The following is an 18,363-nucleotide window of genomic DNA, read 5'->3' on the forward strand; positions in this document are numbered from 1 at the left end:
CTGATAGTCAGGAATTTTCATTTCAATTATGACATAATAATGACTGAGTATACAGTATCACCTTATCAACTGGTGGAAATGGGTTTCTATAATTTATTGGAATATTTTTATTATTATTTGCTTTGCCTAAATTGTATCTTGGGTGATTGCTGGTTTCCTGTAATTATTAATCATTGGGATTAGAAATACTATAGCTGTAATCATACTAATTTTTGTCATTTATGACTCATACGCAACTCAAATTGATCTAACAAGTAATATAATCAGGCAGGGATAAACACTTTTTTTTCAAAGCTAGATGAACTATATGGAATTATATTGCTGCCACACAAATAAAAAAATATAGCGCATTATCATTATGACATTAAACTTTTCATGTTAAGAAATGCAAACTTAAGTTAAAATGTGATAGTGATTATCAGGTTAAAGCATGAAATTAGTCACATAAAAATGTGATCATTCATATCATTATGTGAAAAGTTTAACATTTTAATGTGATGTTTCACATTAAAACATTACCTTCTATCGCTTAATAATGTGAAAATATCCTGTAGGTTTCATGTGAAAACCTGAAACGTTTCACATACATTCACACAGAGCAATTTTTTTCCACGAGTGTGGCAGCACAGTGTGGTTTTAGTCATTTCTTTGTGTCAACATTATTCATGCATCGTTTAACAAAGTTCCAATTGTAGAACGGACAGAGTGATTTTAAAGTGCTAAATCAAAGCAGTAACAAATAAGAAACTAATAGATGCTCATAAGCTTCATTCTGGATTATTACTAATATTTTGGCAGAGCTGTTCATGCATCTTGCTTAATAGTGTTCGATTAAGCAATATAAAACATGTATTCATGAGCGACTGCAGAGAGTATGCACTTGAGTGTACACACGAGTCTGTTGGCGTGTACATGTGCATGCGCATGAGTGTGTGCTTGTGCAAGGTCAACATACACTAGTGTTCATTTCTGGCCACATTTCAAACATACAGTATTCTATATTGTTCTGGTAAAAGTTGTGTATAGAGAAAAACAATAAAATAGTTTGCTATTTCTTTTGTGGACTGTCATGCAAAAAACAATAACAAAGGTCAAATTATCAGTGCTTTTTATTTTGTGTTTGACAATATATTTTCTTTTTCTTTATTGCTATTACAGACTCATGTTCCCTGCAGTCCCACTGCCATGGTTCTTTCAGTTAAAACCATTAACACTGATTTCGTACCGACGCAGGCAGCAGGGAACTCAATTTCATGGAAGGTACTTGGTTGTGCCAAACCCAATTTAGCTTATTCTTGTGAATTTATACCCAATAAAGTGCCAGAAAACATGGATTACAAAAATCTGCCCAATATACGGGCTGAACAATACAATAAAAAAGGGTATAAAATACAGATACATAACTCAAAATGCGCAATATACTGTAGTATACATCATAACCACCGTGTAAACACTGGAAAAAAGGTTTGAACAAAAAGTCTGTCACGGTCACGCTAGCATTAGTCAGCACATTTTCTACTAATTTCGGTGGAATTAGCATAAATCCCCCAGGGAGACGGAGCATTTGCTCAAGCAAAAATACTTAAGCAAATTTGCACAAATATTATGTCTGGTTCAATTTGGGTGATGTGTATTTGTATTTATCCCAAATCCCGTTTTTTGTTGGCCTTTGCGGAAACTGAAATGATCAATTGTGCAAAATCATGGCGGCTACCATATTAGCTTGACCAAAGAACACAATGTGGTGAAATTCTGCAGATACATAATGAGATCAGATGTTTTTAAGTTAGCCTGAAGACAACAATGATAGGACATATATAGTCCGGATTAAATTATTATTTGTGTAGTGGCTCAGCAAGTTTGCTAACTACCCCAGTTCTCCAGTTAGCTTGGCTAATTATGATATAATAAGCTCAAACGGACAAGCCGAGCATTTAAATAGTTTTTCTCACATCATAACTTTTTGCAAAAGCTACCATTAGCTTGCCATCATGTTTTGAGGCGAACTGTTAGCCTTCCCGTTAGCCACAGCTGATGTATTGCTTGGTTTTGGCAGTTTAGATGGTGAGGCTGTTTAACAAGCTAACATTAAACTGTTTGCAAGTCAAGTTTAAAGCATCATTCTGACTTCTGTGGATACATGTCCCGGAAGGTCGTGGTTTTGCCCATAAATGTGACCTAGCATGCTGTTTGATAATGTAACATGACGGACTTGTACCCATGTGACATGCAAAAAACAACCATAGCATGCTGGCACTTATGGAAAACCAACTGGTGATGTCAAAGAATATATGTCACAATTTTATTGGCTTCACAAAAATGCAAGAGATGTGTTGAAGTTAGCAACGGAAAAAAAAGGAATTTTCTAAAATGTTAACAATCCTGCTGTGGTTAAACAATTCCACGGCAATAATGGCAGAATAGCCCAGTTCCTCGTGGACCGCCACCTGGACCTCCTGGAAGGTTTTTGAAGGTATGGCCAAAGGTTCAAAATTTTGAACTTCCATGATGCATATCTGAGAAAGAACAACGTTAAATTCTGATAAACATAACTCCAGAAAAGGTGATTCAAGAGTGTTGTTGGGGAATTATACATCATCTGATCAGACATTTCTGTTTTGTTGTCTCCCTGCTTTTCCAAGTGATACGAATCAGCGACGTCCTTGCTGAATTCTGACCGTGACTTGGATTTCAAGACCTGGTGGGTAGAAACTGTTTGGAAAGAACTTGAGATTTCATCATCGGTTGACTGATTTCTGCTCAAACTTTAATCATAATGTGCATTTTTTTTCTGCTTAGCTTAACGCATCAAAACAAATCTCAGACTAATTCGATGGTGTAAACAACCGATCTCGTAATCAGAGAAGTTTAGTGCAAACAACACGTCGTCATTCCCGCAAGAGCATACTACTACGACGGCAAGTTTGTAGCCATGCCCATTTTGCTGTATCCTGGAGTGACCGTGCCACAGGCTACGGGGCAGTAACATGAGCTTTGGGTAAAGGAGAGCATTGTAAGTTTAGCACATCACATGGTTAAAATCGGTTAACAGCACCATCGTGGACTTTAGTTCTAAGGATGAAGTTACAAAGATACAGAAAACTCGGTTTGCATTCCTGTAGGAAAGAAACAAAAAGTTTAAAGCTGAAGAAAAATATAGTCAAAGAACAGATGGTTTTCTTTATGGCTCTGGGGCCTTGATTTATAATCATACGTCCTTTTGTCATAAAAGTCTCATCGCTCATCCATCCATCCCATCCCATCCATCCTTTTCTTTCTGTCTCACTCTCTCTTTGTCACGCAGACGGTTTTAGTCGGGGAAACGCTGGCAGGCTTTTTTCCAGCGGCAGGCAGTGCACCACTGATCCTTCCGCTCCACTCCGTACACCTTCCGACACTTTTTGGTCTCGCCACGGCCCTTCCTGCAGAAGTGAAAACATGGCGTGGGTGAGGAGTGATGCAAGATGACAAGAAAACGCGTTAACTCACTTTTATCAGATTTTTAATTTAGGCCGCTCTAAAACAAACTGGGTATGGACCGGTTATTTGCTTGAGTGGTTGCCAGCCAGAACCTGGGTGGTTCCCTACTGTGGTGGATGTGATGACGCATGGCACCATTGCATGCTCTCAAACTTGACCGTGAGGAGAAGTGCGTACGCATATCAGGGATGCAGTACACATGTTTGTCCAGGTAGGGGCAGCAATGCACCAAATGCTCAATCAGCAGAAAAAAAAAATGGCCCATTTACTATTTTGTTTTCTCGCAAGTACGAGAACGTGATAATGAGCTTAGCACTGGTGTGAATTAACAAAACAAATTTTGGATATTTTGTGATCCTTGTCGCTACAACGCGAGAAGGTGTGGTTGTGTAATGTTGGAAAGTGGACCAAATCTAAAGGTTTTGTGACGACACTGGCTACCACTTCTTGGTGCTGAATGCTTCTGGAATTGATATGAGGCTCAAAACTGAAATCTCAGATGGCTCGTGACCTTAAAAATCAGGGATGTGAAATGAAAATTGTGAAATCTGAGGAAAATTTGCAGGGGAGCCTGGGGGGGTGCAGCCCCCCAAGAGCTGGGGTTTAGGGCCCACGGGGCCTCAGAAACCAGCATCTCCTGGAAGAAAAAAAATCTCAAAAGAAGTGCATATTTAAATGATCCTAGATTCAACCTGTCATTTGAACCATCAATGATAATGTTGAAAAAACAGAATATAACGTGGATGTAGGACCTGGAATGATTTTCCTTTTAATTGTAAACCAAATTATGCATTAACTCAGAACAATTAAACTACATGAACTTCATGAAGACTGATGTTAAAGCATTTCAAAGCTTGTAGAATATTTTGAAAATCATTGTTAAATATCAATAACATAGCTTATAGTTAAAAAAAAGTCACTTATATTCTTGTGTAAATTCCTGTAAATCCAATCAAAGCCACAATGCCTTTTTTAACAATGAAAGAAAGTCTCCATTAATTAAAAAAAAGACACATAATCTTGTGTGAAATCCTGTTTGAAAAGCAGTGTTCATTTTCCAGAGACAAAAAATTCTTACCATGTTTCCTGAGGGCACAAGATCCAGTTCGCTTTTCCCGTTTCTTTTATCTGTGTTCATGACGGCGAACTTTAAATTCAACCCAGCACCAGTTCCATGGATTCTTGTCCTTATTAAACTTTTTCAAAAAGTGTTTCTCGCCATCTTCCCTCTCTCAGACGTCGCTCCGTGACGCAGACATGCCGCAAAATTCTTCTATTGAGTATGCGATGTCCACATGCTACGTTCAGCTTAAAGAACAGCGTCTTGGAGCATCGTCGTAGCAACCCACCAGTCCACACTTTGAGAGAGGCATTTTTTCCGCGGACTTCTGCGGATCCGAGGACACTGAATTGTATCTGTAACACACCAATCAGAGTCCGCTGACTTATCAAACTTGCACAATGTCGTAAAAAAAAGAACACTTTGCGACTGGCAATCACGATTACAGAGTACAACACTAACACCCCCCCCCATGATGAAATCCATGGAATTCCTTGGATCCGCAGAGTTTTCACAGCCCTGAAACATCCCTTTCTTGTAAAAAGGATGAAGAAAAGTTAACTCCTATACAAGCCATGAGGACCATCAGGCTGGTTCCTATCCCTGGATACCGTCGCATGAAGACTCTATGACCCCTCCTTCCTTCACAGACGGGATGACAGCCTATTGCAGATTACTTCCCCAGCTAAAGCTGGTCCCTAATAGCAGGTGGGTGGAGTCAGATGATGCAGATAAAGTGTCTTGCCCAGCGACAGACACAGGTAGCAAGAAGCACAAACTGGGAATCAAATCCTGCTCTATTCACTGGTTGACCTAGATTCAGTTTAATTTCTGTGCAACAAATAGTCTGGAAACTCAAGCAATACTTCCACAATTGTGCAATGGCTTGTGCAAATCCCGATATCTTGTGCAATTGCAGAATTCCAGAATTTTCACACTGGAGTTGGCCTCAGCATGGCTTCAGACATCAGTGGCTGCAATGCATGCTGGTCAATGTCGATTTTCAAAAACACTGGATCACAACACTTTTTTTCAAAACTTTTCCTCCCCAAAAGAAAAAAAAAAAAAAAATCAACCCAGGAAGGCGGGGGCTCACCTGAAGGAGCAGTGGCTCCGTGAGGGCGACCCGCTCACAGCCTGCAGTCTGTTCTGCTGGAGCCATTGTTCACCAACACTAACAGAGCGACAGCGCGGTTTCACCATCTGACGAGGCACAAACAGACAAATGCAGAATAAATAATGTCAAATAATGGCATACTGAAAGCACAGATGATGCGTACCATATTTTCTGGAGTATAAGTTGCTTCCAAAGTAACTTTTTAAAGAAAAAAACACTACATTATCATCTATGACCACAAGATGGCACTGTGTACATGCATGACAAGAAGAAGAAGAAACAGCTGTGAATGAGAAAAATGTTGTTTGTTTTAGAGAATAAGTACATTTAAGAAATAATGCTCTCCACCTGAAAGACCACACTTTTACACTTTTCACGCCGTAACACTTTTTACACTTTAACACTTGTATGGTCTGAGTGAGACAAGAAGAACAGCAATGGCAAGTCAGCTAAGCTAAGGTTATTATCTTGTAGAAATGTTTTAAAAAGAGTTTTCAAACATTTACCTAATGTAGGATTGTTTAGTGGCCATAAGAAGAAGTTTACTCGCATTTGTGCCTGGTATAATAACATTAATTAGCTCGTCAACGTCTGTTGACTGAGGCAGTATTGTATATGTATAAATAAATAATGTGCAGAGTTGTCAAACACTGAATTATGTTGCTTTTATACCTCATGTATGATTTTCTGTTCAGTGGCCAAAAGAAATTTAATTGCGTTTTGTGCCTGCTACAATAACATGAATTAACTCATTAGCTTCTGCTGACTAATGCAGTAGTGCATTCTAAATAACTAAATATTTTAACATTCTGTGTTTTTAAACATTTAATTACTGTGCACTTTTAGCCCGCATATGAACATCTGTTCAGTTCTCAAGGGAAGCAGTTTATTAATCAGACTGTTAGCTTCTGCTTATTAATGTGTTTGCATCATGAATAAATAATATGCTGATTAAAGGTTGTGGTGCGACGTATGCTCAGGAAAACACAGTAAGTGTGAAAGAGACAAAACGATGGACAGTCTCAAAAAACAGACACATAATGAAACTCACAGGAGTGTTAGTGTGACCAGAGACATAGGTGGGCGGAGTCCCGCTGTAGCAGCCAAGATTCCTGGGAATCACAGACACCTGGACGGGGCTACAAGCCTTTGAAAAGAGGCAGACAGGTGCAAACACAAATCAGTGTGTCTGACTAATATTTATAATAATAATACTAATAATAATCATTTATATTTGTAGATAACGTAAAAACTTTCTCGTCTGTGTGGAAGTGTTTTCTCTCTCACTGTCACAAAGCGACCGTTTACAGGCGCGGTGCTATGGGGCAAATGCAGGTCAGCGGCTACATGCGCAGCTTTGTGATGCATAAAACTGTGTCGTTTACTGGCAGACTTCCACGCGGGGGAAGGAGATGTTTATTTCTCATTTACTCACGTCCTGATTTCACAGGAAATATGATATGATTGGTTGAATGTGGGTCCCGAGCAGTGGGAAAATCCTGTATTCATGCACACACTCCATAAAAATACACACACATTTAATAATTCACACCAACCGCAGCTGCTCTGTCGTCTTTCATTGCTCTGAACTCTCAAACTAACCCCCTTAAAGCCTCATCTTCCTACAGAGAGTTGATGCTATGACGTTCACAGTTATTAACAATAAACGTTTGGATTTTCCAAATGCAACCATGAAATCCCCATGTTGGTCAGCGCCAAAATTTTAATAAGCTCATGAAAGATATCTTTTCAGAGTTTATGTTTTATTAACAGAGATTTTGGAAAGATGGTGCAGTGAGCCAAAAAGAAAAATTAAAAGTTCAAAAAGGCAAATATGGACATTTATGAGGCCCCAAATGTTGGATGAAAATGATAAGTTACTTTTTAAGTTAGTCAAATCCGTCCGGTGAGTTATTACTGGTTCCCAAATAAAATAAGATGTATTACATTTTGGCATGACTTTTACCTTTTGACTGTACTCACCTGATAGAGATGTTCTGTGTGGATCTGCAAGAAGCTGCTGGGGGCCGATTGGCTGAGTGGACTGGGCCTGTTCGTGCCCGGACCAGAGCTGGAGTTGGACCTGGGCCTGTGCGCTGGGGGGATCTGGAGTTCAGAGCATGGAGGAGGAAAGCAGGAGGTCCAGCAGAGATGAGAGGACAAGGCCTGGCCCAGAGCCTGCGGAGAAGGAGCTGGAGCAAATCGGGCATCTGTGGACTCACAGGAGATCTTTGTGTAGTAGAAGTCCTCTTCCCTCTGGGAGTGAGCTGATCCACTGCTATGAGGACAAGTGAAGCAGATCAACGACCAAAGTAACACCACAAAATGCAAAAATACAGTATTTTTATTTTAATAAGTGTTATTCATGAAATATATATATATATATATATATATATATATATATATATATATATATATATATATATATATATATATATATATATATGCCAATATAAAAATATATTGAAATTAAAAAGGTAAGACCTATTTTTTTTATTTTAATAGATTTTTAAACTATAATGAATACCTTTGAAAATGTTTAAACATTTAAATACAAATAAAATGAAAAATACAATAAAATATAAAATAAATAAATAAATAATGATAATAAATAAATAAATAATGCCAAAGAAAATTAAATTAAAATAAATGCAATAAAAAAATTATGAAGGTAAAAATGCATTATTTATTGTATTTAAAAAAATAAAATATTTAAATACAAATAAAATGGAAAACATAACAATATAGCAAAAGATAAACACAAATGTTTATTTATATATACACCATATATTAAACTTTATATTTAAAAAAAAATTATAGAATTATAAAAATGTAAAAAAAAAAAAATTAAAAATAAATAATGGCAATGAAAATTAAGGTAAAAATGCATTATTTATTGTATTTTTTTTTCCAAAAAACATTTAAATACAAATAAAATGGAAAAATACAATATAACAAAAGATAAACACAAAACACACACACACACACACACACACACACACACACACACACACACACACACACACACACACACACACACACACAGTATATTAAAGTTTAAATTTCAAAGAAATTATAGAATTATAAAAATGTAAAAAACATTTAAAAATAAATAATGACAATAAGAATTAAGCTAAAACAACAAAGAAAAAATAAAAGCAAATAAAAATAGAAAATAATATAATAATAGAGGCACTGTGATTTATAATTAAGTCACAGTGCCTCTATTACATACAAATTAATTCCTATTTATTTATGAACATTGCTTCCTGGCTCAGAAATGCTTTCAATGGATAAATTACCTGGATTCCACTAACACATTATCAAACTCCCAGGCTTTCCATGCCTGGAATACACCTCTATAATCCTATTATCTTTCCAACATGATGAATAGACACGTTGTGATGATCATCATTCGCAACATCGTGTCTGACGGTAAAAAGCAAGACGTGCGTCGACTCACCCTAGATGAAGCATACGGACATGTTTTTTCATTCCAACTGAAGATGTAAGGACTTTGCCACAGCTGGGCCACAGACATTGATAGACACCTCTGAAAGAGCTCTGAGAAACAGACAGCAGAGGAGGCGGAGATGATGCCAACAGGAGGAAACATCAAGGCGCAATCAAACACATGCAAATATCTGGACATGCAATACATCAGAAGAGCTTTATTGTTCATATTATCCACCTTATCAGCAGGTGAAATGTGTCTGTAAAACAGGTGCTGAAGCTTAGTTTTTGTTCTTGCCTTCACGACCGAGTGACAAGGCTTTTGAAATATTCTTGCAATATTCTCCAAAACAGCAGGTGGTAGTAGTGAGCCCAAGTACAAGATGCAGTTTTCTTTTCTGCCTCATTTTGGTGAGCTTTCTGATCATCGTAGGACAGTTGTTTTGTCCCCACAGGACAACAAACTTTCTATTATTACAAGCTCCATAAATGAAGAGCCTTCCTTTGAGTAAATATTGATATGCACCTTTAGCTTTTTGGCATTTAGCTCCTCCCCCTGGTCAGGCTCCATCTGTACTCCTTCATCTGGACTGCTATCCATCTCAGTCACGGACGGCGAGGGGGCGGGGCTCATGTTTCCGTGGTCCCAGCTCCAGTACCCACTGCTGCCACTGTCAGAAAGTTCGCCGCCACCGCACTCCATTTCAGCGGGCGGAGATGGACCAACTGGAAGAAAGCGAAGTGGTGTTACCATGACATCTAAATGTTTCAGCGGTCAAACGATGCTGACCCATTTTCTTAAACCTTTTTCTGGCTAAGCCTACGTATGTACAGAGATGGCGATATGGTTAGCTAGCTATCAAGATAGTTTGCTAGATAGGTTTTTCCATTCATCTTGCACATTAATACATTTTTCAATCGGAGTCAATACGATAAATGTTACAATTTAACACTTATTTCCTTACTGTTCGTATACATTTATGCATAATTTGGCTCAACTTTTGGTTCTTCTTGCATTGCTGGCCTCTGTGAGGTGTTGATTGGCCTGTGTGTAGGTGCAGTGGCAAACCTGATCCAGGATCGGTCTGTGGAGGGCTTTGAACCACAGGGTTACAGGACAGACTTGTTAAAACCATGGCTGCCATAATTTCGTCCATCTCCACTGACTCTGGGCTGCGGAAACTGGACACAACATACAATCAGCACAACATTTGCCTGCTTATGCACACATCACTGGAAGGTTCAGGCAGAACTCTAAAGTTGGGGTTTCACTTTTAAGTCATTTTTCTCAGTTACATTAAGGCAGAGGTGGTGGCCAAGTGGTTAGTGCGCTTGGTTTCAGTGTGGAAGGTTCCCAGTTCCAACCCCACCCCTGCCACATTTCTCCATGTAATATGGAGTTGTGTCAGATGTACCCTGGGGTTAGAAAAAAGCTCAGGCTGGTTTATATCTTGGGTATATTTAGACCTTGGGGTATAGCCCAGAACATACAAAGGGTATAAAACAGGCTAGCCCACTTGAACACTGGGTACAGTGCCAGCAGGGGGTATATCTTGGATTGTTACTCCGTTGTATAGGTTGGTCATCCAACGACTATGCAATAGAACCACCTACTCAACAATCAACATTAGTGTGATGTCACATTATTTGGTCCCAACAAACTGCCACATTATATCTCCCCAACTGAAAGCAGTGAGGTACCATACTACTGTTGGTTGACCAGGAAGAAGGCACCAGGTGCCCAGACTTGAACCTGCAACCTTCTGCACACAAGACCAGTGATTTAACCTCCGAGTCACCACCTTCCTCACTCCATGAATATTCCAATCTTGTTGTCCAGCTGACTGCAACCCATAAACCTTAACAATGTGTTAACAATGAATCACCTGTGGGGTGCTTCTCCAGTTGTCGACATGTTGCAGATGTGCAATGTGGGAGCTGTTGTTTGCGGAGGAGCAGCCAGGTTGCTCTGGCCTTCCTTGGCGTCCATCTGCTGCAGGCGAACCGGTGTCTTGTTGGGATGCTCGCTGTCCACAAATGTTTTATCTGACTGCCCGCGGCTCTGAGTGCACACCTTCAGAGAGAAACAGTCTTACAATAGGCCCCAACCCACATACAGATAACTGCTCTGCTAGTCACTGCACACGGGCTAAATGACTGAACGTCGACACCAACAGTATAACCCAACGGTTGCTTGATTGGAGTAAATTGACATCCATATAGTTACATCTTCAACCACTTATCTGGGATCAGGTCCTGGTGGCAACAGCTCGAGGAGGGGACCCCAAACTTCTCTATTCCGTGCCACATTAACCACCCCTGACTGTGGGATCCTGAGGCCTTCCCAGGCCAGTATGGAGATATAATCTTCCCTGGGGTCTCCTCCAGGTGTAAGTGCCTGGAACATCTCCCTAGGGAGGTGCCCAGGAGGCATCCTTACCAGATGCCCAAACCACCTCAGCCGGTTCCTTTCAATGTGAAGGAGCAGCAGCTCTACTCCAAGCTCCTTGTGAATGACCGAGTTTCTCAACATATCTCTAAGGGAGAAAACAGCCACCCTCGGGAGGAAGCCAATTTCATCCGCTTGTACCCGCGATCTTTCGGTCACGACCCAACACTCATGACCATAGGTGAGAGTAGGACCGAAGAATGACCAGTAGATCGAGAGCTTCTTCATCACAACAGTACGGTAAACCGAATGCGACACCGCCCCTGCTGCGCCGATTCTCCGGCCAATCTCACGCTCCATTGTCCCCTCACTCATGAACAAGACCCTGAGGTACTTCAACTCCTTCACTTGTCAAATGAACATGTCTTTGCTATTCTACAACCACTTGTCCCCGTTGGCACAAATAAAGCGGTTAACAGATTATTTCCTCTCCATCTGCTGTGTGCTGCCTGCAGACCTCACAAAATGCCAACAAAACAGTAAGAAAAGGAAGCGGCTGCCAACATGCAACAAAACACAACGTTACATGCAATGGAAAAGAAATGATGTCACCGGTGTTAGCTCATCCATCTTCTGGTTACACAGTGGAGATGACAACACCAACATCAAAGTGCATTGATGAGTGAAACTATGCGCGAGTGCATAAATCCACCATGGCTCACAATGATTGATATAAACCATCTTTTACAGCGTCCTGGCTTGGCTTGGTCGCCTTTTGGCTAATCTGTCGAAAAATTTAACAGAGAGCTATTCCAGGTTAGAGCTAACATTAAAATGTCTAAAACATGCTTATTTAGGGTCTGCTCCTCTCTCTACCCCCTGACCAAGGCAGCGTCTCTACATCTGGACTGTGGCCGCTCACTGCTCCTACTGGTTAGATTGTGTCTAACTGTAATTAGGACGGGGTAAAATCACAGGACAAATTTTGCTGTATTTGTGTACAATGACAAAAAATGCTCTTCTTCATTAGCACCAACTTATGTAAATATGGGTTTGACAATATGTGCTGTTTCGTATAAAACGAAAATATGCTGAATCAATTAAATCATCAGAAAAAAGTTCCTTAAAAAAACAGACTGGTACTTATATAGAAAGGTATTCAGAGAGAATGGTGACTTATCTTTATTTTTAAATTAATTCATCTGGATCTGCCTCAAAAAAATATGGAATATACTACTACGACAAATAATAATAATAATAATCTTTATTTGTATGGTGTTGATTTTCTATTTCAAAGCACTTTTACAATAAGATATACATGTCTATAAATAACAGTATGTCAAATTCAAAACATGTTAGCAAATAGTTACGCTAGCTAGTAATATTAAATATATATATATATGTTTCACACAAAGATGCCCAAATTGTTTTCTTTGAAGGATCATAAAAAATTATGTTGACGTGTGAATTCCATACAAACATATTGTTTTGCATAAAATTAACACTTGAAAATAAAATAAAAAATTATAAAACATGTTTCCTGATGTAATCTTTAATCTGTTCAACAATTTATTAATTTGCAGAATTTGTCCATTTCCATGGTGGGCAACAACAAAGGGGGCGTAGGCCAAATTTAGCCCAGGGGCCCAAAAGTGTGCAGCCCTGACTTAACTTTCCCGACTTTGTCCTGTTTTGCAGAACCAAGCCAAAATGTTCTGGTTTGTTCGCCAATATCTTTTTCACCAAAATTGTTTCTTGGCAGCAGGTATAATGTCAGAATATTCCAGATCAATACACAGGAAGCTACATATTTGTCAACTCAACTTGGAGCGTGGCCTTATTGTGAACTCACCAGGATCTGAGACTGGTGAGGCCTGTTGCTGTTGTGCGTCGTCCTGGAGATGCAAGCCTGGAGCCGTGATGGGCCGGCGACCGTCCCATCTGGCTCGGCGACTGTCCCATCTGGCCCGGGTCCAACTCGGCCCTCAGGTCCCATAGCTGCCATGGTGCCGCTGGGAGAACAGTGTCGCCTCCCTGCAGATGCAAAACACCAGAGAGAGCACAACATTGGACTCAGTCAAACTGGTTCTGCCCCAGAATGGAATTCAATGCACTTCAAGAGAGTAGAAATTTAAAAAGAAATGCAACATTGTAATCAATGAGAGAGAGAGAAGAAAAGTTCAATCAACAAGAATTTTGTCAACAAAATTAATGAATTTCATTTAATTTGTAGCAAATCTTATGTCACAAACTGTTTTGTAACAAGTGATTAGAAATGTTCCACTTGATTTCCCCCATCTGGTATTGAAACATAATAAAACACAAGTTAATTAATGACTACAGTCAGTGCAGGATGTGTACGTACACCAGGACATACAGTAGTGTTCAGAATAATAGTAGTGCTATGTGACTAAAAAGATTAATCCAGGTTTTGAGTACATTTCTTATTGTTACATGGGAAACAAGGTACCAGCAGATTCAGTAGATTCTCACAAATCCAACAAGACCAAGCAGTCATGATATGCACACTCTTAAGGCTAAGAAATTGGGCTATTAGTAAAAAAAAGTAGAAAAGGGGGTGTTCACAATAATAGTAGCATCTGCTGTTGACGCTACAAACTCAAAACTATTATGTTCAAACTGCTTTTTTAGCAATCCTGTGAATCACTAAACTAGTATTTAGTTGTATAACCACAGTTTTTCATGATTTCTTCACATCTGCGAGGCATTAATTTTGTTGGTTTGGAACCAAGATTTTACTCGTTTACTAGTGTGCTTGGGGTCATTGTCTTGTTGAAACACCCATTTCAAGGGCATGTCCTCTTCAGGATAAGGCAACATGACCTCTTCAAGTATTCTGACATATCCAAACTGATCCATGATACCTGGTATGTGATATATAGGCCCAACACCATAGTAGGAGAAACATGCCCATATCATGATGCTTGCACCACCATGCTTCACTGTCTTCACTGTGAACTGTGGCTTGAATTCAGAGTTTGGGGGTTGTCTCACAAACTGTCTGTGGCCCTTGGACCCAAAAAGAACAATTTTACTCTCATTAGTCCACAAAATATTCCTCCATTTCTCTTTAGGCCAGTTGATGTGTTCTTTGGCAAATTGTAACCTCTTCTGCACATGTCTTTTATTTAACAGAAGGACTTTGCGGGGATTCTTGCAAATAAATTAGCTTCACACAGGCGTCTTCTAACTGTCACAGCACTTACAGGTAACTCCAGACTGTCTTTGATCATCCTGTAGCTTATCAATGGGTGAGCCTTTGCCATTCTGGTTATTCTTCTATTCATTTTGATGGTTGTTTTCCGTTTTCTTTCATGCGTGTCTGTTTTTTTTTTTTTTTTTTTGTCCATTTTATAGCATTGGAGATCATTGTAGATGAACAGCCTATAATTTTTTGCACCTGCGTATAAGTTTTCCCCTCTCCAATCAACTTTTTAATCAAACTACGCTGTTCTTCTGAACAATGTCTTGAACGTCCCATTTTCCTCAGGCTTTCAAAGAGAAAAGCATGTTCAACAGGTGCTGGCTTCATCCTTAAATAGGGGACACCTGATTCACACCTGTTTGTTCCACAAAATTGACAAACTCACTGACTGAATGCCACACTACTATTATTGTGAACATCCCCTTTTCTACTTTTTTACTAATAGCCCAATTTCATAGCCTTAAGAGTGTGCATATCATCGATGCTTGGTCTTGTTGGATTTGTGATAATCTACTGCATCTACCGGTACCTTGTTTCCCGTGTAACAATAAGAAATATACTCAAAACCTGGATTAATCTTTTTAGTCACATAGCACTACTATTATTCTGAACACTACTGTATGTGCCCTGTTAATTGTTTGTGTTTGCCTTTTTCATATATTGCTATAAAATTTTATTGGTGCACTTTTTGTTGTTTTTTAAAACTGTTTCACTTCACTTTATGTTGTTTGTTTCTGTTTAAAATATACTATGTAAATAAAGTTAATTATATTATTATTAATATTATATTTTGCATGTAGTTACAGATTTTGTTGTGTGTGTAAAAAATAGTAGACATAAATAGTCTGCCCATTTTGTGAGACAGAAGCCAATAATTTAGCAAAAATGAAAGTGGTGGTGTTGGTGGGTATTCGGTTCATTAAAATTCAAGGGTGGCACTTGCCCACTCAGCCACCTTTCTAGAGCCGCCTATGTCAAGATTAATGTATGGAGAACAAAATGTTTCATTGTTTATTGTGAAGTATCTGTGACCAACAGAGGAACATGCACCACCAAACCAATATAAGTAAATAGAAAAAAAAATACATATCAATTTCCGTTACACGGTTTAAATTTATGAAGTTTTTTTTTTTTTTTTGTGCAAGTATACTTGAAATGGCTGTTGCATTTCTTTGTGTTTGCTGCTGTTTCAAATGCTCCATTTTTTTGTGGATCCGCGAACGTAGCAGGCAGGCCCAGTTCCCAGCTTTCCAACCAATCAGCGTCGAGTTTCAGAAGTAAACAGGTTCTACAAAGTGGGCGGGTCAGCGCCGCTGATTGGTTGAGTTTCAGTTTCCAGGAACACACCCCCGTTCTGACAACGTGTGAAGACACGAGCCTCGCCGGGAGGGACAGAACCCAAAAATACACAAATAAATAAATAAAACAACAAAGTAAAAACAAAAAAAAGCGTCAAATGATACACCGTAAAAAAAAAAAAAAAATTGACGCAGTTTGGTCATCACGGATGAAAACGTGATATAGAACCCAACCGAAAACAGCCGATACCGTCATTAACGCTGCAGAATCCGGTTTTTAAATCCACATTAAAGCATCTACACGTCGTTTTAGACGTGCACAAACATGAACATGCACCCTTCTAAAAAACGGAAATGCAAATATGACGCACGCTGTGCGCACGAAACGGCGCCATTCACACTTTTACAAACAAAATATATATAAGTTGCTTCGTTCTAATGGTGCTATGACTATTTTTTAACAGGTTAACGACAGATTTCTTCTTTAAATCGCATCCTGAGCTCTACCCGGCAACGCAGATTGCGATCAGGAGGGAACACCCCCTTCCTCCCCCAACATGTATTCCAATAACATTACGCGAAACCAAAGCTTAATAAAAGTAAAAATGCATTAAATCACCCGGTGGACCAGCGGAGATCTGCCGTGCGCAGTCCGTCCCGTTGAGCTCTGCAGCGCGCCGTCGTTGGCTGCCCTGTCCCGCCGCTCGCCGGTTCTGTCTGCCGGAAAACAGAAGGGGGTTGGTCGGTCGGATCCGCGCCTACGTGTGTCTGCTTGGTGGACCAATGCCGGCGGTGACAGCTGGACACAGCGCACACATATGAAGCTGCAGCGCACCGCCGTATCACGAGGGGGGAAACACCACAGTGTCTGTGTGTCACAAATCTGTTCACATGAAGTCCAACCTTTCCACAAAATAGTCCTCCACATTTCTTCCAAAATCCTTACAACTCCATCAAAATAAATACAAGCAGCTGGTATAGTTAAATGCATGCGGGAACCAGTGTGTGTTAGTTTGTTAAAGAGGTCATGGTGTGCAAAATATTTTATTGAGCTTTTATAGTTCTATATGGTTGGTGTTTCACCCACTGTTCTAATACCCTCACAATTTGAAGTGTCCCTAATTATCAGAGTGCAAATAAAATGTAGGCATCAAACATCTCGTTTTATACTTCTGTGACATATGTAACAGAAGTCCATATTTGAACCCTTGCACATGCTGCACTTTGTGCAACACAGCGTTTGATGCTGTATTTAGGATTAACTGGTTGATTGTAAGATAATTGGGCAGCGCAGTCTCGTTTGAGGGCAGGCGCTAAAGGGGTAAAACATGATGCATAAGACGTAATTTCAAAAACATGGCGTTTTCTCTGAGTTTTTGGGCAAATTACATGCAAACAAAGTGAAAATGCAAACAAAAAGAAAATGCAAACAAAAAGTGATGATGTGTTGTGGTTTGTTTATGACCCGTAGCACAAACATGTGGAGATGGTTTTGCAGGCGAGAGAACGCAGCTACTCTGGTTAGAAATGGACTGCATTTATATAGCGCTTTTCCATCTGTATCAGATGCTCAAAGCGCTTTACAATTATGCCCCACATTCACCCCAATGTCAGGGTGCTGCCATACAAGGCGCTCACTACACACCAGGAGCAATGAGGTTAGCTGCGTAGGCTAAAACTTACCGACACAGTGTCTCCCATTTGCTTCATCTTCCCTTTTCCACTGGGAACCAAATTTTTTTTTCGCAACTGCTTTGGTGATTATAGCCGAAAAGAAAATAGTAAACCATTTTCCCATGTGAAGTTACGTATGCTGTGTATATATTACACAACGGCAGCAGCTGTCCCCATAACTGGTCAAATCCCGCAATATCACTTAGGGTTCAAAGGAGACAGTGGTGCCCAGTTGTTGCACAAACCTCAGTGGAAAAGTAGCCAGCTGGCGTTAGCAAAATGTTGACGTGATGGTATGTAGTTGGTGGTTACTGAAATTATATCCATACAATAAAAGAAGATAAAATTCTTGGAAAGATTTCCCTCAAGGGTTATGTGGGTACTAAGTGGGTGTGTTCTTCAATTGCACAGGTTAAGCAAGACTCATAAGGGCTCAAACCAAGGCCAACATATTGATTGTCCAGTTCCACCTGCCCTCCAACCAACTATGTGGGCATCAAAAAAAATTTGTAGTAAGCATTGGGCCAAAGTGGTCTAAACTGAGGCATACAGTATGTGGGTGCAATAAGAAGGGTCACACATGGCAGGAATCATTTATGGGTTCCTCGCGGGCATTTAACAAGTAACATGTCAATGTGATTGGTGGTTATGAGTAAAATGTGGGCT

General features: G+C 39.7%; 1 protein-coding gene across 2 annotated transcripts; it reads right to left on the reverse strand.

The window, feature by feature from the left end:
• Positions 1-1,091: 1,091 nt before the first annotated feature.
• znf395b (zinc finger protein 395b) lies at positions 1,092-16,887 on the reverse strand. Of its 2 annotated transcripts, none has more exons than XM_034162160.1 (10): positions 16,643-16,887; positions 13,352-13,533; positions 10,997-11,184; positions 10,180-10,292; positions 9,637-9,836; positions 9,121-9,221; positions 7,641-7,932; positions 6,709-6,804; positions 5,637-5,743; positions 1,092-3,422 (listed from the first exon to the last, which is right to left on the reverse strand). In XM_034162160.1, the coding sequence occupies exons 2-10, from the start codon at positions 13,502-13,504 to the stop codon at positions 3,311-3,313; spliced, it is 1,362 nt and encodes a 453-aa protein (XP_034018051.1). In that variant the 5' UTR covers positions 13,505-13,533; positions 16,643-16,887; the 3' UTR covers positions 1,092-3,310. The 2 variants fall into 2 exon arrangements, with proteins under 2 accessions (XP_034018051.1, XP_034018050.1); XM_034162159.1 differs by having other exon boundaries at positions 7,641-7,935.
• Between the last annotated feature and the right edge of the window lie 1,476 nt (positions 16,888-18,363).

This window comes from Thalassophryne amazonica, chromosome 21 (genome assembly GCF_902500255.1).
Source record: "Thalassophryne amazonica chromosome 21, fThaAma1.1, whole genome shotgun sequence".
In the NCBI taxonomy this organism is placed as follows: Eukaryota; Metazoa; Chordata; class Actinopteri; order Batrachoidiformes; family Batrachoididae; genus Thalassophryne; species Thalassophryne amazonica.

Coding starts and splice junctions, on each gene's coding strand:
- znf395b (XM_034162159.1), bottom strand. CDS start 13,504: ATGGCAGCTATGGGACCTGAGGGCCGAGTTGGACCCGGGCCAGATGGG. Junction 9,837..10,179: donor ACAGACCGATCCTGGATCAG/GTTTGCCACTGC, acceptor GCTTTCTTCCAG/TTGGTCCATCTCCGCCCGCT. Junction 7,936..9,120: donor GTCCGTATGCTTCATCTAGG/GTGAGTCGACGC, acceptor TTGTCCTCATAG/CAGTGGATCAGCTCACTCCC.